At 52.5% G+C, this 21,201-nt stretch overlaps 2 protein-coding genes across 7 annotated transcripts in view; one reads left to right on the top strand and one right to left on the bottom strand.

The window, feature by feature from the left end:
• The first annotated feature begins 1,047 nt into the window (after positions 1-1,047).
• CROT (carnitine O-octanoyltransferase) lies at positions 1,048-18,784 on the top strand. 2 transcript variants are annotated; one of them, XM_068156957.1, is made up of 17 exons: positions 1,048-1,128; positions 2,267-2,408; positions 4,587-4,711; positions 5,532-5,713; positions 5,963-6,087; positions 6,942-7,050; positions 8,840-8,933; positions 9,028-9,153; positions 9,968-10,069; positions 10,663-10,746; positions 10,846-10,953; positions 12,077-12,207; positions 12,773-12,896; positions 14,129-14,207; positions 15,342-15,435; positions 15,876-15,995; positions 17,886-18,784. In XM_068156957.1, the coding sequence occupies exons 2-17, from the start codon at positions 2,294-2,296 to the stop codon at positions 18,004-18,006; spliced, it is 1,839 nt and encodes a 612-aa protein (XP_068013058.1). In that variant the 5' UTR covers positions 1,048-1,128; positions 2,267-2,293; the 3' UTR covers positions 18,007-18,784. The 2 variants fall into 2 exon arrangements, with proteins under 2 accessions (XP_068013058.1, XP_068013060.1); XM_068156959.1 differs by lacking the exon at positions 1,048-1,128 and adding an exon at positions 1,633-1,809.
• The window catches only part of LOC137450429 (ATP-dependent translocase ABCB1-like), a 42,373-nt gene continuing 39,946 nt past the window's right edge, over positions 18,775-21,201 (bottom strand). For all 5 annotated transcript variants that reach the window (XM_068156948.1, XM_068156949.1, XM_068156954.1 and 2 more), the window contains one exon: positions 18,775-20,677. In XM_068156948.1, coding sequence (XP_068013049.1) covers positions 20,471-20,677 — 207 coding nt within the window. In that variant the 3' untranslated portion in view covers positions 18,775-20,470. The remainder of the gene's footprint in view (positions 20,678-21,201) is intronic.

The following is a 21,201-nucleotide window of genomic DNA, read 5'->3' as shown; positions in this document are numbered from 1 at the left end:
AGGGAAGAGGGAGGCTGCAGCCTTTACATGGCCCATAACAGCAAAGACACCTGGAGCCAGAAACCTGGTCGGCAGCATGGTGAGAGTTTCACAGGGTTTCTGTAGGTCCCATGTCTCAGTCTGGAGGCACTGACAGCAGGCATCAGGCTACATTGCCCACCTATGGATGCAGGTGGCACAGAGCCCTTCAGCCAAAGAAGAGTCCTGGCAAGTGTCTCTGGAAGTAGAAACCTCTTTAACCATGGCAAGTGGCAGCGGGTAGTCCTCAATTTGCTTGTCCAGCACAAGTGCTCTGCCAGCATGCAGTGAAGAGCAGCTGAGGGACCTGGGGTTGTTCAGCCTGGAGGAAAGGAGGCTGAGGAGCGACCTTCTGGCCCCCTATAACTGCCTGAAAGGAGGCTGGAGCCAGGTGGTTGCTTCTCCCCAGTAACAAGTGACAGGAGGAGAGGAAATGGCCTCAAGCTGCACCAGGGGAGGTTTAGGTTGGACACAAGCGGGTTCTCAAAGCCTGGCACAGGCTGGCCAGGGAGGTGGAGAAACAGGCAGAGATGTGGTGCTGAGGGCCACGGTTCAGCCCCAGCCTCGGTAGAGTTAGAGAACGTTTGGGCTGGGTGATCTTAGGGTCTGTCTTTTCCAGCCAAACCCATTCTGTGGTTCCAGGAGTCTATGAAGCATTTGCGCTGGCCCCCACCCCCAAGTCTGGCTGCCGGTGATGGGTGCTTGCCCCATCCCTGGAGCTGCCCATCACACCTCTCGAACAGGCACCACAGCAGGCCACCAGTGCCAGCCCTGCACCCCTTGAACGCCCTCGCAGGCTCCCGAGCTCTTTCTGGCTCACAGCGCCGAGAGGCTGCTCGCCCCCGGGCCGGGATTGCCCGGGACCAGCCGGCGAGGCTGGGAGGCCCCTTGGCCGTCACGGCGGGCACAGGGCGCGGGGCGCTGCCGGCGCAGCCCTGCCTGCGCTTCCCCCCCGCCCCGCTCCTCCTCGCGGCCCCCCCCGGGCCCGCCCCTCCCGCGGCCCCGCCGAGGCCTCGCGCCGCCCCGCCCGGCTTCCGGGCCCGCGCGCAAGTGGGGCAGAGGTGACGGCAGGCGGCAGCGGGCCGGCAGCGGCGGCGCCTCCGGGCCAGGGTAAGCGGTGCCCCGCGGGGCGGGGGGGGCTGGCCTCGGCTCGGGGGTGCGCGGCGCCGGGGCAGGGGCCGCCTGCAGCGCTCGGCTGTTTTCTTAGTCCGGAGCCCGGCCCCGTCCGCCTGAGCATCCCCGAGGCGGCCCCCGGCGCCGGCCCGAGCTGCTCGGGGTACCGCCGCGGTGCGGCCCGGGCCCCGCTCCGCCCGGTCGGGGCTCGGGCCGCGCTCGGCCGGCAGGGGCTCGGCTGGTGCGGCGGGCGCGTCCGGGGCCCGGGCGGGCGCCGCTGCCGTGGTCTGCGGCTGCGGGGGGCGGCGAGCTGCGGCACCGCGGGCTCGGCCGTGCCTGGCTGCTGGGGGGGAGTGAATCCTCTGCCACAGCGAGCCTCGGGCGGTGGGGCCCCGGGGCTGGCCTGTTGGGACGGGAGGCAGCAGGACTCGAGTGGGTTTGTCGCGACGTACCCGGAGAAGGCTCCGATAGCCGCCGGGTCACAGCTTCCCCGTGTTGTGTGGGTGCCTTCCGTGGCTCCAGGCCGAGCAGCAGTACCCGGTCCCAGCTGATTCGGGGGCACTTCCCTCCTGGGTGCCTTTCACCGTGTAATGGCTGGGACGGGGGAGAAAATAGTGTGGGGGAAGACATCATCTGTGGGACCTCCAACACGAGAGGGACACGGCCCTGCTGGAGCAGGTACAGAGAAGGCAACCAAGATAATCAGAGGATGGAGCTCCTCTGCTGTAGGGACAGGCTGAGAGAGTGGGGGCTGCTCAGCCTGGAGAAAGGAAGGTTCCGGGGACACCTTAGAGCAGCCTTCCAGGATTTGAAGAGGAACTTGTTTAGAAGGGCCTGTGGTGAGAGGATGAGGGGCAGTGGACTGTAACTGAAGCAAGGGAGATTGAGGTTGGACGTCAGGAGGAAGCTCTGTACAGCGAGGGTGGTGAGGCACTGGAACAGGCTGCCCAGGGATGCGGTTGAGGTCCCATCCCTGAAGACGTTCAAGAACAGACTTGATGTGGCCCTGGGCAGCCTGATCTATTTGGAGATGTCCCTAGTGACTGCATGGGAGTTGGGCAAGATGACCTCGGAGGGTCCATTCCAATCCAATGCAATGTGTGACTGAGTCATCTAACCTCAGCTTCCTTAACAGGCTGCCTGGGTTGTGCAGAGCTGCATCATGGAGAAGCAAGTGCTGGAAGCCTCTGAGGAGAAAACTTTTCAGTACCAGGATTCTCTGCCTTCGCTCCCAGTGCCTCCTCTTGATGAATCCTTGAGTAAATACCTTGATGCAGGTAATGGTTTCATGTTGGAGTGTGGCATCTGCTGTTGTGAGCATCTGGAGATGCTTGTGGTTTGCAGAGCTGGAACCAGCTGGTGGATTTGGGCTGGGGGAGCCAGGCAAGCCCAGAGCAACCCGAGTAAACCTCTGTCATTTTACCCCTGTTTGCCTTGCTTCGAGGGAATGGGGCATGTCAGAAGGTTCACTGTTTCAGTTTGAGTGTTTCTTGGTTTGAGTTTTGGACCCCCTTAGGTGTTTTGTTTAGTTTTGTTTGTTTTTAGCCATACCAGCTGGTCTAATAAAAGCTATTTCTCCAGCTACAAATTTTGTGGTGCTTAATAATTACTTTCCTCGTTTCTGACTGTATTTGCCCAGGATCTTTATGTAAAAAAAAAAGAGCTGTTTTACTTTTTCATACACATTCTTGTTTTTCACTGGTACCATTAACTGTACAGCAGAAGGCAAAGGCAGAGCTGGGTGGTTTGGGGCTAATTTCACTTGGGTAATTTCTGCCTTGGAACATTTGCTTTGTGAAGGAGATCACAGGAGGGAAGCTTTGCAGACATCAGAGGTGTCCAGCTGTTTGTAAGCTGGTTGGTGTTGCATTATTCACAGCAGGCTTTGTATGTTGGGGGTGACAAAGATCCAGGGCCTGCTATCTTGGTATTCTTTTCCTGTGTTTCATAATTTTCAGAGCTCTGAGGCACTGAGTTTTTATTTTCTGGGACATTTGCTTTGTATCTTACCTGTAACACAGGAATGCTGACAGAGCAAGACCTGCACTTCTCTGCTTAGCAGGAACCCATTGCACCAAAGTGTCCCTTTCCCAGCAGAGAAATCTTCAGTTCCCTCTGTTCCCTTTGGTTCTGTGTATAGTGGGAGGGCCCAGAGATAGTAACGGAGGTTTTCTTTGGTGTTCCCTATGCTTTTGAAAGCAGAATGTTGTAGTGTTTGGTCTAGAGGAGAAATGTGGTGTGTTTGAGCTGTGCCCAAACTCTCTGCAGAAGAGCCCATGTTGTGCAGTAATGAGCCTGCAGTAGCAGAGTTCCCTTTGCAGCTTAGCTCTGTAAACCCAGCTGCCTCTCCCAGCTGAACTCCACCATCACCTAGAAAGGATGGAGGAGATGATCCCTGGGGTCCCTTCTAACCTGGCATTCTGTGGTTAATATGTCTGTGATTAATGTTTCTGTGGAGTGATAAACTGTGGTAATTGATTTGTTTGCCCTGGTTTCTGGTCTCTCTTGTCATAAATACCTACTCACATGCCTTGTATTCCATGCTGAAGGTTCTTCCTACTTCCTACTTTCATTCCTTGCACAGAAGTCATTCTGTAACTTTGGCCTTGAGTGCTGATATCCTTCAATGTCCCTGGGGGTTGGAGGACAATTGGTCTAATTGTGGTTGTTCTGCCACAGTCTCTCCTCCTAGAATATGCAGTGCATGGTTCTGGACACTCACTTGCTGATTCTTACTGCTTCAGCTTGGCATTTGTTTAGTCTGTGAATGTGAGTGAAGAAAAGGAGGTCCTGCTGAGGAACAGTTCAGACCCTCCAGATGACCCTTTGTAGATGCTGTGAGTCACTCCTGTCAGGGCTGGTTGGAGGGCTCCTCACATTAGTCAGTTGCCTGTTGGTACAGCTCTTCTCTGTTTAAAGCCAATTGACTGGAAAAGCTGGACTGAGTGTGGCTCAGAAGGTACCTTACAGAGCTGTCTGGGCTCTGGAGTCAGAATGACTAATCTGCTTCTGAAGGTAACCTTTGAGCAGAGAAGGAAGGGAGACCTCACTGCTCTCTGCAACTCCCTGATGGGAGGCTGCAGCCAGGTGGGACTCAGTCTCTTCTCCCTAGGAACAAGTGACAGGAAGAGAGGAAATGGCCTCAGGTTTGCACCATCAGGTGAGGTTTAGATTGGACATGAGAAGAAACTTCTTGACTGAAAGAGTTAGATACCAGGGGGTCAGAAGCTGCTCTCATCTGCTGCCATCTGTATCTATTGAAAGTGACATTTTATGTCTAGTTAGAACACAGGCACTTAATGACAGTATTTCAGAGGTGTTTCTCCTCCAACTACTTGCTTTAGAAAAGTTAATGTTGAGTATTTTCATTCACTGCCTTGCCTGTGGATATCTGAATCCAGGAGACAACCTTAGCATGCAGCTGTCTCTAAACCAAAACCATTTCCTTCCTACAGTGAAGCCTTTCCTAAGTGAAGAAGAATATCAGAGAACCCAGGAGACAGTTAAAAGATTTGGAAATGGGATTGGGAAAGAATTGCATCAGAAGTTACTGGAGAGAGCTAAAAGCAGGAGGAATTGGGTAGGTACTGAGCTGTGTAGAACATGATCCTTGAGCTGATGGAAAGCTGGTGGTTCAGGACACAATCTAGAATCACAGAATCCTAGAAGGGTTTGAGTTGGAAGGGCCCTTTAAAGGTCACCCAGTTCACACCCCCTGCACTCAGCAGGGACATCCTCCACTAGAGCAGCTTGCTCAGAGCCTTCTCCAGCCTCACATTGAATATCTCCAGGCATGGGGCCTCAACCACTTCCCTGGGTGACCTGTTGCAGTGTTCCAGCACCCTCATGGTGCAGAACTTGTTCCTCACATCCAATCTTAATCTGCTCTGCTCTCATTTCAAACCATTGCCCCTCATCCTGTCCCTGCAGGCCTTTGCAAACAGTCCCTCTGCAGCCTTCTTGTAGCCCCCTTCAGGTACTGGCAGGCTGCTGTTAGGTCTGCCTGGAGCTTTCTCTTTTCCAGGCTGGACAACCCCAGGTCCCTCAGCCTATCTTTCTAGCAGAGGTGCTCCAGCCCCCTGAATATCTTCATGGCCCTCCTCTGGACCCACTCCATCAGGTCCATGCTTTTCCTGTGTTGATAGAATCATAGATTGATCAATTCACAGAATGGATTGGGTTGGAAGGGACCTATGAAGTTCATCCAGTTCCAACCCCCTGCCATGGGCAGGGACGCCTCCTCCTGGCCCAGCTTGCACAAAGCTTATCTGTTGCCTGGGCACTGCCAGTCAAAATAGTAAATCAACACCAACATGAAGTGTCCTGGAGCTGAAAGGCCAGGTGGTTGTTAAAGAATTCATGTCTCAAAGTGAATTGTGATGCCAAACCTTGATTTTCAGCTGGAGGAGTGGTGGCTGAACGTGGCCTACCTGGACCTTCGCATCCCGACGCAGATCCACTGCAACATAGGAGGGCCTGGTCCCTACATCGAGCACTTCTGGCCTCCAAAAGAGGGCACCCAGATAGAAAGAGCTTGTGTGAACGTGTGGCACACCCTGAGGTTCTGGGAGATGCTGCGAAGGTGAGGCTCTGCAGGAAGAGAATTGCTCTTTAAGGGAGAGGGAACTGACTGTCAGGGACAGTGAGCTGATTTTAGGTGAAAAAAGCTGGTTTGGAGTGATTTTCAGTACTAATCCTGTGTGTGTGCTGCAGCTGCAGAGACACGCTGGTGGTCATTGCAGGGGTTCCTGCCACTGCCAGCTGCCTTTGTCTTACCTTGATTTTCACACATCATTAATTGCCATCTCTCTTGCTTGACTGTCTGCTGCAGAGAGAAGGTGGCCATAGAGAGATCTGGCAGTGCTGTTCTGGACATGAACCAGTTCCGGATGCTCTTCTCCACTTGCAAAATTCCTGGGATTACCAGAGACTCCCTCAGCAGTTATTTTAAAACTGGTAAGCAGCTGGAACGTGGGGATTTAGCAAACAAAGGATTTGGTGGGGATGGGCTGCTGGGGAGGCTGTTTTAGCAGTCAGCCACTTCCTTCCTGAAACACTGCATCAAATGCTGGTGGTTGAGTGCTTATGTAAGGAAGCAGGATCCACGTCCTTGTGCTGGGGGCTCCAGAGCTGGACCCAGCACTGCAGGTGGGGTCTCAGCAGAGCAGAGGGGAAGAGTCCCCTCCTTCCACCTTCTGCCCAGGATATGGTTGGCTCTCCTGAGAGGCATCAGGCTGGTAACACACAATTTGAAGCAGGACTTTCTTTTAATCTTGTTTAGTAAGGACTAAATATTGGACCAGAAAGGGATTTGTAGATTGGATATCTTCTTTGCTTCAGAGAATCACAGAATGGGTTGGGTTGGAAGGCACCCTCAAGACCATCCAGTTCCAACCTCCTGCCATGGGCAGGGACATCTCTCACCAGCCCAGCTTGCTCAAGGCCCCATCCAGCCTGGCCTTGAACACCTGCAGGAAGAGGGCATCCACAACCTCCCTGGGCAACCTGTTCCAGTGTCTCCCCACCCTCACTGTCAAGAATTTCTTCCTCCTCTCCAATCTCAATCTCCCCTCTCCCAGCTCACAGCCATCACCCCTCATCCTGTCATTCCCAGCCTTTGTCAAAAGTTCCTCCTCAGCTCTCCTGGAGCCCCTGCAGGTACTGGCAGGCTGCTCTATGGTCTCCCTGGAGCCTTCCCTTCTCCAGGTTGAACAGCCCCAACTCTCCCATCCTGTCTCCTTAGGGAGGTGCTGCAACTCTCTGCTGCTGCTGGTGACCCATTCCGTGTGCTGTTTCTTGTCTCCTTGCAGAGAGTGAAGGTGATTGCCCATCCCACCTGCTGGTGCTTTGCCGAGGCCGCCTGTTTGTGTTCGATGCCCTGCATGAAGGCCACATGCTGACTCCTCCAGAGATCTTCAGGTTTTTCAACTACCACATTTCCACTCAGTTGTCCTCTTTAAGCTGCATACCAAAAGAGTTCTTCTTTTCCTGTCCCTTTCACCCCAAAGAATTAGGGTTGAGAGAGGCTGCAGCTTCTGCTGTAGTTGAAGGTTGAGGTTTGAGTAAATTCTTCTGCAGTGGATGGCAGCCTCTTGGTCCAAAGCCTGGTGATCTTGTGCCCCCAGAACATCACACTAAAGGGCTGATGGAGTTGTTTCAGTAGGAAACATCATTTGTCTGTGAAGCTTCTTGCCATGAAATTCTTAGTAATGTCATTCCTTTCAGGACCAGTCCTCACTGATGATTGCCTCATTGCTACTTGAACCTTTTCAAAGCTGAAGCTCCACTGTCATGTTGATTAAAGTCTAGTACCACACTTGTGGTCATTGAGTAGAGGGGCTGGAATTTTGCTGGTGTAGGAGAGTCCCAAACCCTAGGGTATACTGTCTGGCATCCTGCTAGCTGCAGAGCCCTGCAGCAGCATTTCACTTCATTCTTTGTCTTTTGGCCAGACCTGTGGCCACCAGCCCTGTTGGTGGTTCTTTTCACCTTCCTGAGCTGCTGCAAAGGAACAGAGGAAGAAGAATTTGGTGCTTTAAACATAGATTTCTGCTCTAGTGCAATTGCATGTGTGTAAAGCTGTGCTGTGCTCTATCTGCTAGTGGCACATGGAGGTGCTGGCTTTTCAGGGGGTCAATGCAGCTGTGACCACAAGGGTTTGTACTCTGTTGGTCTTGCTGTGATGCCCCATGGGGAGGTGGTTTCAGGTGAACCCTCAGGGATCTGTATGCATCTACTTGGTGGTTGTGCATTTCATCTGCAAAAGACTTGACAATGAAATTGGCAAAAGGTGGATGCCCAGATTCCTCAGGGAAGGCAACAACCTGTTGGAGTAGCTCTGAAGTCCCTCTTTTGGAAGTCTGGTACTTCAATAATCAAGATACCTCAGTATTCATGTTTGTGATGGCCAGGGTTTTACCTGTTAGAGTAAGCAAGTGACAAAGAGAAGAACAGCTGGAGTACAGCCAGAGAGCCCCAGAGCGTTCCTTTGTCTGTGACAGGGCAGGATGGGGTGGGTTTGGTGGGGTTTTGTGTTTTGGTGGTGGCTTTTTTAATAAGCTCATCATGGATGTCTTACAGTTTTGACTGCTCATGATCAGCAGTGAAGTTTAATGGGCAAAGAGGGTCAGGGCAAAGGACAAAGCAGGTTAAATGTCTGTCAGCTTTGGAGCTTCTTTAACATCTGGGAGGACATGATATGAATAACTGAATTTGCAAACTCAGAGTATAGCTCTCTGTTAATAGCCCTTCCAAGGGCCAGTGCAGGGCAGAGGTAAGAGAAGTGTTCCTGTGTAGCTCCCTTTCTGCCTTTAGGATGTGCTGTAGCTGCTGTTCTGGTCACATGGCAGGAGTTGTCCTGGGTGGAAGCTTTGCAGTTGTAGCTGGTGAGCTGCTCTAGATGCTGCAGAGCTGTAGGTTTGAGCTGCACTGCTGAAGGCTTCAGTCTAGTTTTAAATGAAGTGCATGCCAACACTCCAGGACCATGAGTGTTTATCTCTGAGCTTGGCAGCTGCAGTTTGAATTAACCATTGGTGACCAATAGCAGAGCTTCAAAATTCAGGCTGAGGCTGCCCTTCCAAATTCAAATCTGTTCCTGAATGTAGAGGCAAAACTCCATCTTGGTAAAAAAGAGAGGGATAAAAAGGGTGCTTTTCATCTTCCCTCCATGTGGTCTTTGTTAACCTGAGTTTCTGAACTCTTCTTAAAGGCAACTCACATATATACAGAAAAGATGCCACAGTGAACCAGATGGCCCAGGACTGGCAGCCCTGACAAGCAGTGAAAGGACAAAATGGGCAGAGGTGGGAATGCTTCCAAGAGCTGATTGCAGAGGGGAGTGTTGTGGTGGCTGGAGCTGCATCATTTCACCCAGCTTTGTCACCTTCTGCTTCCTAGTTACGGGAATATTTGATTGGCCTTGACCCAAAGAACTTAACTCACCTGGAGAAGATCCAGAGCAGTTTGTTTGTGGTCTGCTTCGATGATGCCAGTCCCCACGCCACTCCTGAGGACTACTCCGAGGTAGCTGAGCGTTTCTGATGGGTTGTTTCTGGGCTTCTGAGTAGAGACAATTGTGCATGTGTGCAGGGGCAGCACTTACTGGACTGGAGCATGAGGACAGCAGATTGAGAGTGGAGATGAGGAAGAAATTCTTGACAGTGATGGAAGGGAGACACTGGAACAGGTTGCCCGGGGAGGTTGTGGATGCCCCCTCCCTGGAGGTGTTCAAGGCCAACCCAATCTGTGACAATGAAGCAGGCAAATGTGCAAACAGTGCTTCTGGTTGGTCTGTGGGAGCACTTCAGGAGTGGGACTGCTGGGACATTGGGACTGGGGATGGCTGAAAAGAACACAATCATCTAATAGTTTGGGTTGAAGGGACCTGAAAGATCATCCAGTTCCAACTTTCCCACCAGCCCAGCTTGCTCGAGGCCTCATCCAGTCTGACCTTGAACACCTCCAGGGGGACATAACCACAACCTCCCTGGGCAGCCTGTTCCAGTATCTCTCCACTGTCAAGAATTTCTTCCTCATCTCCAGTCTCAATCTGCCCTCTTCCAGATTCAGTCCATTGCCCCTCATCCTGCCCCAACAACAAATCCCTTGTCTGATCTTGCAGCCCTCTGCCTGGCAGCATCCTCAGAGATGCAGCCCTCAGCTTCTGTCACTTTAATGCCAGCCCTGGTGCTGGCAGTCCTGTTTCATCTTCACCTGGCTGGAGATGTCTGCTCTGACAGGGTGGCCTCCCTGTCCTGCTGTGGGCTGTGCTCTTTGGCAGAGGTGGGTGGTGTGCTCAGTGCTGTTTGTAACACTCTGTGTGTGCCTTCTGCTCTAGTTGACCAGGCTGGGGCTGCTGGGGGACCCAACTGTGCGCTGGGGAGACAAATCCTACAACTGCATCCTCTTTGCCAATGGCATCTGCAGTGCCTTTTGTGATGTGAGTTGAACTTTCTCCCCCCCCTTTATGAACCTTTCAATTCTTTATTTGGTGACTTCTTGCTTCTAGGGTTTGGTTTGAAATGTTTCAGATGATCCTCTCTAGTGCAGCCTTGTCTAGCAGGCACCTTGCCTGGCCAGGGCCCCACAGCAGCCTGCTTTCAGAGCCTGGTGTTACGCCACAGCTGCACTGGGAGCACGAGATCTGCAATCACAAGCTTATCTTTCATACTGTTTAGTGAGGCAGTTTCAGAGACAAGCCCCACATTACACAAGCAGGCTGACACTTAACCCCTCTCATGCTGTATCTCTTTGAAGAGCTGTGGGGTTTAAACTCAGGTGTTCTTAAACGCATTCGTGACCGGCCAGACCATCGCTGTCCCCTGAAATCTGCTTTCCCGCAGCAGTGGGGATGGTGCCTCCCTCTCTGGCTGCTGAGCAGTCAGAGCAGGGTTGGACCTGGCATCGTGGAACTAGAAAAACAAGTCCAGTACTGTGCAGTAGAGTACAAAATAGAGTGGGGCAGGGGAAAGATCAATTTGATGCTCTTGCAGTTGTGCAAATGCTGTGATATCTTATCTTCTGTGATTCCAGCACGCTCCTTTAGATGCCATGGCTTTGATTACCATGTTGGCTTATACTGACAAGAAGATCATTGAAAGTGAAGGAAGGTGGAAGGTATCCATCCTTTAAACTTGGAAGTTTAGTAGTTGCTGTGTGTCTTTTCTCATGGATAATGCATTCTGGTTTCTTTCTTTTCTGTCTGCATCCTGCCAGGGATCAGATAAAGTCAGGGATATTCCATGGCCAGAGGAGCTGGTCTTCACAGTGGATCAAAAGCTGATCAGTGAGATTGGACGTGCCAAGGACTTGTACTACAGAAAGGTGACCTTGGCTGCTGCTGCTCTTCTGCCCTTGTTGTCTGCATCCTAGTTAGAGGGTTACACCTGGTCTGGAGAATAAGGCTGGAGATGTTGATAAACTGATAAATAAGGAGGCTTAACACCAAGCTTGAATTGGTTACACTGGTGGTTTAGAGAATCACAGAATTGTTTGGGTTGGAAAAGCTCTCCAAGATCACCCAGTCCAGCCATCAACCCAGCACCACCATGGCCACTACACCGTGTCCCCAAGTGCCATGGCCACACATTTCTGGAACACCTCCAGGGATGGGGACTCCACCACCTCCCTGGGCAGCCTGTGCCAACCCCTGACCATTCTTGCTGCAAAGAAATTCTTCCTCATCTCCAATCTAAAGCTCCCCTGGCCCAATTTCAGGCCATTTCCTCTTATCTTCTGATCCTAGGGAGAAGTTCCCAACCCCCACCTGGCTCCAGCCTCCTCTCAGGGAGCTGTAGAGAGAAATGAGGTCTCCTCTCAGCCTCCTCCTCTCCAGGCTAAACACCTCCAGGCTCCTCACCAGCCCTGTTCTCCAGACCCTTCCCCAGCTTCCTTGCCCTTCTCTGGACCTGCTCAGCCCCTCGGTGTCCTTCTTGGAGCGAGTGACCCAAAACTGTACCCAGCACTCCAGGTGTGGCCTCCCCAGTGCTGAGTCTGGGGCGACAATCCCTGCCCTGTTCCATTGATGACCCAGGGCAGGATGCTGGTGGCCTTCTTGGCCACCTGGGCACACCCTGGCTCACATGCAGCTGCTGTCACCCAGCACCCCCAGGTCTTTCACTGCTGGGCACTTTCCAGCCACTCCCAGCCTGGAGCCTTCATGGGGTTGTTGTGAGCCAAGTGCAGGACCCAGCCTTGGCCTTGTTGAGTCTCGTACAGCTGACTTTTGCCCACTCATCCTTCCTGCCCAGGTCCCTCTGCAGAACCTTCCTGCCCTTCTGCAGATCAGCACTCCACCTAATTTAGTGTCCCCTGTAAACTGCCTGAGAGTGCATCAATTCCCTCATCCAGATCATTGATAAAGATGTTTTAGGTTGTGTTTTATTTGGGGTGGACCAAGCTGTAATATTTCTTGGCTTCTTTAGCTTTCCCTCCTTTGCTGTGGCAGGTGTCTGAGGTGGAGCTGGTGACTTATGTCTTCACATCCTTTGGCAAATCCTTGATTAGAGCCAGGAAGCTTCATCCTGATACCTTTGTGCAGCTTGCCCTTCAGCTTGCTTATTACAAGTGCCATGGACGGTAAGAACACCTCCTTAGCTAGCTGAGGGATAAAACCCAGCCCCTTAGGAAGGGGTGGCTCTGAGGAGATGTGCCCTTGTGTCACTTGCTGTGGAGACAGAAGAAGCCCTAGATTCACAGAATGGTTTGGGTTGTATAGACCTTAAGGATCATCCAGTCCCCCCCACTGCCATAGACAGGGACACCTCCCACCAGCCCAGCTTGCTCAAGTTCTCATCCAACTTAGCCTTGAACATCTCCAGGGAGGGAACATCCACAGCCTCCCTGGGCAACCTGTTCCAGTGTCTCCCCACCCTCACTGTCAAGAATTTCTTCATCTCCAGTCTCAGTCTCCCCTCTCCCAGCTCAGAGCCATCACCCCTCATCCTGTCACTCCCAGACCTTGTCAAAGTCCCTCCCCAGCTCTTCTGGAGCTGCTTCAGATACTTGAAGGCTGCTCTACGGTTTCCCTGGAGCCTTCTCTTCTCCAGGATGAACGACCCCAACTTGGCAGGGCATTTTTGTTGCTTGATAGAGCAAATACTTCCATGTTAACAAGAAACTGTTCCTTCATTTGTCTCCTCAGCCCAGGCTGCTGCTACGAAACGGCCATGACGCGGCGCTTCTACCACGGCCGCACCGAGACCCTCCGGTCCTGCACTGTGGAGGCAGTGGAATGGTGCAAGGCCATGCTGGATCCTTCTGAGGCTGTAAGCACTGAAATCCTCCCTTAAGCATCATGTATTTAGAAGGACTGTTGTCTGAGCTGCTTAAAGCTCCTTTCTCTGGAGCCTGCTGACTGGGAGTTGGCTCCTTCCCAGTGGGGCAGATGGGAAATGTCGGGTTGCTTGAAGCCTGGTTGTGGTGGCTGAGGTGAGCTGGCCTGGCTTGGTTTTCTCTCCTGTCTTTTCAAGAGTGTGAGTGTCTGGAGTGGTTCTTTGCATGCCTCACTGGGGGTTAGGAGCAGTGTGTCCTGCTGGGGAGTGGCTCTGCTAGGAGGTTAATTTTTGAAGTGAAGTCAGGCAATGGTTGAGGTTGAGAGCAAAACTGAAATCCCTTTGTCCTAGTGGCAACAGGGATGTGTTCCAGAGCTGGTCTCTGAAGAGCTGAACTGGTGCCCTTCTCTTTTCCCAGCAGTTAGCCTGTAGTGCTTGGCTGGCAAAGCATCTCAGGCCTTTCTTGCCAATGAGAGCTGTACTCAAGCTCTTTCTGGTGGCCTTGCTGCATGTTTCTCAGAGCTTGAGAAAATGAGAAGAGCTTTGACACAATTAGGAACTGCAGAGATTTTGTGCCATTAATGCTTCTGAGAAACAGCTAGGGATCTGGCAGTCATGAAGTGGAGGGGGCTGAGAACCAGAGTCCTGAGGAGCAGATTTCCCTGACATCTTCTGGCATGTGCTGCAGAGCCATTGCCCCTCATCCTGTCACTCCAGGCTTTGTCAAAAGTCCCTCCCCAGCTCCCCTGGAACCACTTCAACTCCTGAAAGGCTGCTCTCAGGTCCCTCTGGAGCCTTCTCTTCTCCAGGCTGAACAGCCCCAAGCTGCTCAGCCTGTCCCCATAGGGCAGGTTCTGCAGCCCTCTGATCTTCATGGCCTCTTCTGGACCTGGTCCAGCAGCTCCATGTGCTTGGGATTGCCCTGACCCAGGTGCACAACTTTGCACTTGACTTGGTTGAACTTCATGAGGTTGGCCTGGCCCCACTTCTGCAGCCTCCTTCACTAAAAGCTGTGTTTGTGTTTTCCTCTCTCTGAGAACAGAGAGAAAGGAAACAAAAAGAAGGAATTTGGCTCTGGGAGAGAGTTAGAGAAAGCTTCTAAGGTACCTTTCAAGTGCATTTTCCTCTATGTAAAATGGCTAGAAGCTGTGAGAGGGAAGAAGGTTACTGCTTTGTGTTCCTGGACTGCTTTTCCTTTTCTAACCCTTTCTTCCCTCTCTGCCCAGACTCACCAGCGGCTGCAGCTGATGCAGAAGGCATTTGCAAAGCACAATAAAATGAGGAAAGAATGTGAGAATGGAAAAGGTACTCTGGGGCCAAAAGTTCTTTGGGGTTTTTGTTTGTTTTTCCCCTTGTGGTTGCTGTCTACTAACACATAAAACCCTGGAATGGCTCAGGTTGGAAGGGACCTCAGAGCTCATCTCCTCCAGCCTCCCCACCATGGGCAGGGACACCTCTCAACCAGACTCAGCTGTTCAAGGCCTCATCCAGCCTGGCCTTCAACACCCCCAGGGAGGAGGCAGCCACAGCCTCCCTGGGCAGCCTGTGCCAGAGTCTCACCAGCCTCCTACTGAAGAACTTCTTCCTCAGCTCCAGTCTAACCCTGCTCTGCCTCAGCTTCAAACCATTCCCCCTTGCCCTGTCTCTAGACATACTCAGGATAAGTCCCTCTGCAGCCTTCCTGTAGGATCCCTTCAGGTCCTGGCAGGCAGCTCTAAGGTCTCCCTGGAGCCTTCTCTTCTCCAGGCTGAGCAACCCCAGCTCCCTCAGCCTGTCCTCACAGCAGAGGTGCTCCAGCCCTTGGATCATCTTTGTGGCCTCCTCTGGACTCTCTCCCACAGCTCTGTGTCCTTCTGCTGGGGACACCAGAAGTGGAGGCGGTATTGGAGTTGGGGTTCTGCCCAGCTCAGGATTCTTTCAGAATCCCCTGTGATTCTGTGGTCTGCTGGGCTGGAAAAGAGAGAAATGCATTTTTTTAAGCCAGGGTGGAGTTGGGGCAGACATTCCAACCCATCTGTGTTAGCTTGTGCCTACTGTGAGTGAGAAAGAGTAGCTGGGGAGTAATCACCTGATGAACCTTCATGCTCTCTCTGCTTGGTGAAACATCCAGGCCTTTTCACCTTGTCCACAGACTTGCCAGTGGGCCACTTGCACTGTGTGGAACTCCTCCCCCTTCAAATGGAAGCTCCCTTGGTGTTTGTTTTCCCCAGGAGCTGTGCTGGGTTTATGTGACTTGCTGCATGTGAGCAGTGTTGCAGGCTGGAGGTGGTGATTGGCTTTTAGATCAAAGACTTGGGAGACGATTTGTGTGCTGCAATGTGAATCTTGGTGTGTGGGAGGGTGGCGTTTCTCTGGCCTTCAGCTGTTGAGGCCAGGAGGAGCAGAGAATGAAGGGGAGCTGCAGCTGTGGGTGTTGCAGAGCCTGCATCTCTTTCATAGGCTTTGACCGTCACCTGCTGGGTCTGCTGCTCATAGCACAGGAGGAAGGACTGCCGGTGCCAGAACTCTATGTGGATAAAGCCTTCACAGCCAGGTAACTCTTCTTCTTGGCCTCTGGGGAGCGTGTCTGCCTTGGGTCTGAGGACTCTGTTGCCTTAGGCTTGCTGATTTATTATAGAAAGGTTTGGGACCTTCAAGATCATCCAGTTCCAAACCCCCTCCCACCAGCCCAGCTTGCCTTGAACACCTCTAGGGAGGGACATCCACAACCTCCCTGGGCAACCTGTTCCAGTGCTTCACCACCCTAATGGGCAAGAACTTTCCCTCATGTCTCACCTCAATCCAGTCTGAAGCCATCACCCCTCATCCTGTCACTCTGTGCCTTTGTAAGAAGTCCCTCTCCAGGTCTCCTGGATCCCCCTTCAAATCCTGGTCTTCACAGAAGATTTCTTGGTTCTAGGACCAAATAAGCTCTTGTGAAAGTCTCCTTGTTTGAAACTAAAAGTGCTGCTGTTGCTTGCTGTTGTCTTCCAGTGGAGGAGGTGGCAATTTTGTGCTTTCAACCAGTCTGACTGGCTACACCAGGTTCAATGGAACTGCTCTACCTATGGTGGATCATGGCTATGGCTTTTTCTACACCATCAGAGATGACAGGTGAGGAAAGCATTTCATCTGGGGCATGGTTCAGACTCTGGAACAAAGGGAAAAGGAATGAGGAAAGCCAGGAGACAGAAGAAACATGGCTGAACATGTCAGAGGAGGTTGAGAAGTGAGACACAGGAGCGTAGAGGCATGAGCGTTCTGGGAAGGCACTTGTGGGAGGAAGCACAGGCAGTGGAGGTGAAGTGAGCACCAGGACTGACAAGAAGCAGAAAGAAAAGCATGGGGAGGATGCAAGAAGAGAGCAAAGTAAGTTACCTTACTCTGAAACAGTGGGTTAGAGAGCAGTAGCTGTAACCTGCAAAGGTAACTCTGAACAAGTTGCAGATGGCTGAAGTAGACCAGATCCACAGAATGGGTTGGGTTGGGAGGGACCTTCAAGATCATCCATCCCAACTCCCTGCCATGGGCAGGGACACCTCCCACCAGCACAGCTTGCTCAAGGCCCCATCCATCCTGGCCTTGAACACCTCCATGTCCATCAGTCTTGGCAGCGGCACACACAGCTCTTGACTCAAACCAGCTCCCTTTTAGCAGAAGCTAAACCATTTGGGCTTCACTTCTCATGCAGTGGGAATACTTGAGAAGATCCAGCTTTGGGTTTTTGTTCTCATGGACAAAAAGGATTGGTTCCAGAGCAGAGCTCCTGAAGGGCTGTGATGGTAATGTGTTGAGCTAAATCTTTGGTTTGTGACTTAGCTGAGATTTGGGTGACTCCTTCCAGAAGCTCTGTAATGGTTGTGTGCAGGTTTGAGGCAGGCTGAGGACACAAACCATCTACACTTTGGTCTTTGACTCTGCTCAGATAAACAGAGCTGGGTAAAGATTTACCTTTCATTGGGTAAACAGTGCTCTGCACCTGAAAGCAGCTGCAGAGGAGCAGCAGCTTCCACAGCATCTGCAGGTGTCACTGTACTGCTTAAATAGCTGCAGCATCTGTCAGCACTCTCCTTCCTGAAGGCACTGAGTCAGTCACAGATTGCATTGGGCTGGAAGGGACCCCCAAAGCTCATCTTGTCCAACCCCCTGCATTCAGCAGGGACACCTCCAACTAGAGCAAGCTGCCCAGAGCCACATAGAGTCTGATCTTGAATGGCTCCAGGGACAGGGCCTCAACCACATCCCTGAGCAACTTGTTCCAGGATCTCCCCACCCTCACTGTGCAGAACTTCCTCCTGATGTCCAACCTAAATCTGCCCTGCTCCAGTTTCAAACCATTGCTCCTCATCCCATCCCCACAGGTCCTCCTGAACAGCCCCTCCCCAGCCTTCCTGTAGGCCCCCTTCAGAAACTGAAATACAGCTCCAAGGTCTCCCTGGAGCCTTCTCTTCAAGCTGAACAACCCAAGCTCCCTCAGCCTGTCCTAGCAAAGCTGCTCCAGTCCCCTGATCATTTTTATGGCCTCCTCTGGACCCTCTCCATCAGCTCCATGTTCTTCCTATGCTGAGGGCTCCAAAGCTGGACACTGCACTGCAGGTGAGGTCTCCCCAGAGCAGAGGGGCAGGATCTCCTCTCTCCATCTCTGGCCACATTGCTTTGGATGCAGCCCAGGCTGCCATTGGCCTTCTGGGCTGCTAGTGCCTATTGCTGGCTCCTGTCCAGCTTCTCACCCACCAGCACCACCAAGTCCTCCTCTGCAGGGCTGCTCTCAATATCATCACCCCCAGCCTGGATGGAAATCCCAGTGAGCAGGGACACCTCCCAACTAGATCAGACTGCCCAGGGCCACCTCAAGTCTGGTCTTGAATGTCTCCAAGTCTTTCCTGAATGCTGAAGCAGGATGATTGTGCAGTGCTGCTTTTGCTTCTGAGGGCAGTTTGTGTGCCTTTGCTCCTAGCTCCTGGCAGCTGGGATTGGTCACCACCTCCTCTTCTCTCTTGACAGGATTATGGTGTCCTGTTCTTCTTGGAAGTCGTGTCCAGAGACCAGTGCAGAGGTGCTCTGCAGAACTGTGTTCCAGTGTTTCCAGGACATGCTCCAGCTAACAGTGACAGCTCAGCTGTGAGGTTGGCCATGGTGTAGAAGGCTTTGCAAGCTCTCCAGTTAGGTGTAGTACTTACAAATGAGATGCTACTCAGAGTATCCAAATTAAGCCACGTGCTGAACTGTGAGAAGCCTATTCTGATGGGATTGACTGTAGGAATAGCAGCTTTGGGAATGTGATGTAGCCATGTGCACCAACAATGCAAGCAGTAGGACCTGTGTAGAACTATGCAATATTAAATGATGCCTCATCAATGCAAATGACCCTGAGAGATGGGCTGGTGAAGGAGCTGTGGGAATCTTAGGAGTTACACATAGAAGACTTTGTAGGCTACTGACCAGTGGAGCACTTACCTGCATACTTGGGAGTAACCACCCTGTCCTCTTAGGTGCTCACACTTCCTGCTCCTGGTGGTTGAGGAGGTGGAAGGGTAGGTGGAAGGACAGCCTCCCTGAGCTTGGGAGCTGGTTAGAAGTTCTCTCTCACTTAGGTAACCAATAAATGTTGTGTCTGTCCATGGGGATGTTCCCACTACCTTTGCAGTGGAGAGGACTGCAGCCTTTTGGGGCAGGAGCTCTCAGGAATAGTGCAGAAAGCAGCACAGGAGTTCAAGTTCCTCAGAGGTTGCACCTTCTGGTGGACTCCAAGTGTCTGCTGCTTTACACTACACTGATCATGCAGAACAGAAGGGAGCTCTCAAGCAGGCTGGGGGCATTCTCAGGAGTTGAAGACTTGATTCCTCTGTTTTGAACAGCTTCGTGTTTTCCTCTCCTAGAAATAAAACTCTTGTGATAACTCAGCTTTGTGGTGTCTGTGTTGGGGGCTGCTGTGGGTTGGGGGCTGTTTGATCTGTAGTGCCTACATCCTGGGAAAGAGAGATGATCTTAGGGCCAGATGAACTTGAAAGGGGGTGGAAGGTACCTTCTTTTTTTTCCCTCTGGTGCTTTGGAACTTATCATAGATTTACAGAATGCTTTAAGTTAGAAGGGACCTTAAAGATCCCACCCCACCCAGGAACCTGCTCTGGCAGGGGGTGATTGGACTTGATCTTTCAAGGTCCTTTCAAATCCTCTCTGTGATGCTGTGGTTCCTGTGAGGCAGGGGTTTGGATCCAGCTCTGCATGGTGGGCTTAGGTTGGTGGCTGGACTCAATGCTCTGTGAAGGGTTTCTCAACCAAACCACTTCTCTGATTCCAGGATGATTTCTATTGCTTGATTTTATTGTACTTTTTATCCACAAGTTCTGCCTGACACTGACAGCCTTTTGTCCCTCAGCTGGGTTGGTAGCAGCAGTCACCAGGACAGTTTGCTCTGACCACTCATGTGGGGCAGGCTGGAAGCTGCTGCAAGGTGTCAGTTATTTGCATTGATTATTTTCCACCCCCCTGACTTCCTGTGGTTTTCTGGGAGCACAGAGATCCTGGCAGAAATAGAGGAACAGGGAAACTATTCCAGCAAGGGTCTCATTGAAAAGTTGTCATCCAGTGTCCAGCTAAGCAGAATTTTCTGCTCTCAGAGGAACTGAAGACAGCAGCATGTCCACAGAGACCAGAGGTAACTTCTTGGAGTTGTGAGAGCTCCTTGTGCTGGGGCTCCATGAATCCATGAGTGGGGTCTTCATGTCCTGCTTGTAAGGAGTAAAGCAGGGTGGATTCAGAGATGTCCTGTGAGGTTTCTGCTCTGTGGACCATGTGGGACTGAAGCACAAAGTGCAGGGGATGCTCTCAGTGCATGGAAGGGGGGCAGCAGGTCAGAGTGGTGAAGCTGAGCAGGCCCAGTGTCACCTGAAGAAGTTTATTCCTGTGAGGACGGTGGTATGCTGGAACAGGTTGTGCTGAGAGGTGGTGGAGGCCCTGGGCATCCTGATCTAGTTGGAGATGTCCCTGCTGACTGCAGGGCGGTTGGGCTAGGTGACATTTGAGGGTCCCTTCCAACCCAAGCCATTCACTATTTGCTTTAAAGACTGAGACTCCAGCAGGGGGGTGGCAGAAGCTGGCCTCACCCCTCAGTGCTTGGGCAAGCCACGAGTAGGAGCCAGGCTTCTGTGCTGGTGGGACTGAGCCAGTTGCTCATGCCCACAGGAATCCTTCTCCCCTGGGTTGCCTGTGCTTTTAGACCTATTCTCCTGGTCCTTCACCAGCTTCTGCAGCACCTCAGTGTCCTTGGAGTGAGGGTCCCAAAATGGAGCACAGCACTCATGGTGTGAAGTCCTTCACATTTCAGTTTGGCAGGTCAGCAGAGCCTCTTCAAGGCTGCTGTGCAAGCTTCAGGAGGAGCGGCTGTGAAGGTTTGTGCTGGTGGAGAGGGTGGAAGAAGGAAGGTTTTGTTTGTTTTTATAAGTAAATGCCCCTCAGTTCTGTAGATGTTGTGGGATTTAAGGAAACTATGTACAGAATCTGCCCAAGCCCAGCAGTCATGGAGCATCCTCAGCAGCAGGCTGAAGCCCACGGTGGAGCTGCACTGCAGCATCAGCAGCTGCCCAGCATCAGGCGTTGCTGGACCCACTCTGCACGTTGACCAGGGAGTAGTAGATGCCTTTGTGAGCCAGCAGCTGCTGGTGGGTGCCCTGCTCCACCACCCTGCCGCTGTCGATGACGGCGATCTTGTCGGCGCTCTGGATGGTGGAGAGGCGGTGAGCGATCACGATGCAGGTGCGACCCTCCCGCGCCTTGTCCAGGGCCTCCTGGACGATCTGCACGGGGAGCAAACCCACAGGTCAGATGGGCACTGCTGGGCCTGCAGCAGCCACACCTCTCTCCCAACCTCACCAGCTCTCTGCTACTCTGGCAGCTGGTGGCAGACACCTCCACTGCCAGCTTGTGGCTGTCCCTCCCTGCAGGTGGTCAAGGCCAGGTTGGAGGAGGCCTTGAGCAGCCTGGGCTAGTGGTGCTCTCCTCTCCCTAGTATCAGAGAGAAGAGGCTTCAAATTGCCCCAGGGGAGGGCTAGGTTGGAGATGAGAAGAAACATCTTGACTGAAAGGGTTCTGACAGCCTGGCACAGGCTGCCCAGGGAGGTGGCTGATTGCCCATCCCTGGAGGTGTTTCCCAGAGGCAGAGATGTGGTGCTGAGGGCCATGGCTTAGCCCCAGCTGTGGCAGAGTTGGAGAATGGTTGGGTGATCTGCAAGGGCTTTTCCACCCCAAACCATTCTGTGACCCTGCACTGCAGGCCCATGCTGGGTAGTCCTGCCCCCCAGCTGTGAGCAGTGGGGGTGGT

This window comes from Melanerpes formicivorus, unplaced genomic scaffold (genome assembly GCF_026170545.1).
Source record: "Melanerpes formicivorus ecotype bairdi unplaced genomic scaffold, bMelFor1.0.p_v2 SCAF_35, whole genome shotgun sequence".
Lineage (NCBI taxonomy): Eukaryota > Metazoa > Chordata > Aves > Piciformes > Picidae > Melanerpes > Melanerpes formicivorus.
This window is presented reverse-complemented; position numbering and strand designations above follow the sequence as displayed.

Excerpts from the sequence above, each read along its gene's own strand:
- CROT (XM_068156957.1), top strand. The coding sequence starts at position 2,294 with ATGGAGAAGCAAGTGCTGGAAGCCTCTGAGGAGAAAACTTTTCAGTAC. Across the intron at positions 14,208-15,341 it reads AGAATGTGAGAATGGAAAAG|GCTTTGACCGTCACCTGCTG; the intron begins GTACTCTGGGGC and ends TCTCTTTCATAG. Across the intron at positions 15,996-17,885 it reads TACACCATCAGAGATGACAG|GATTATGGTGTCCTGTTCTT; the intron begins GTGAGGAAAGCA and ends CTCTCTTGACAG.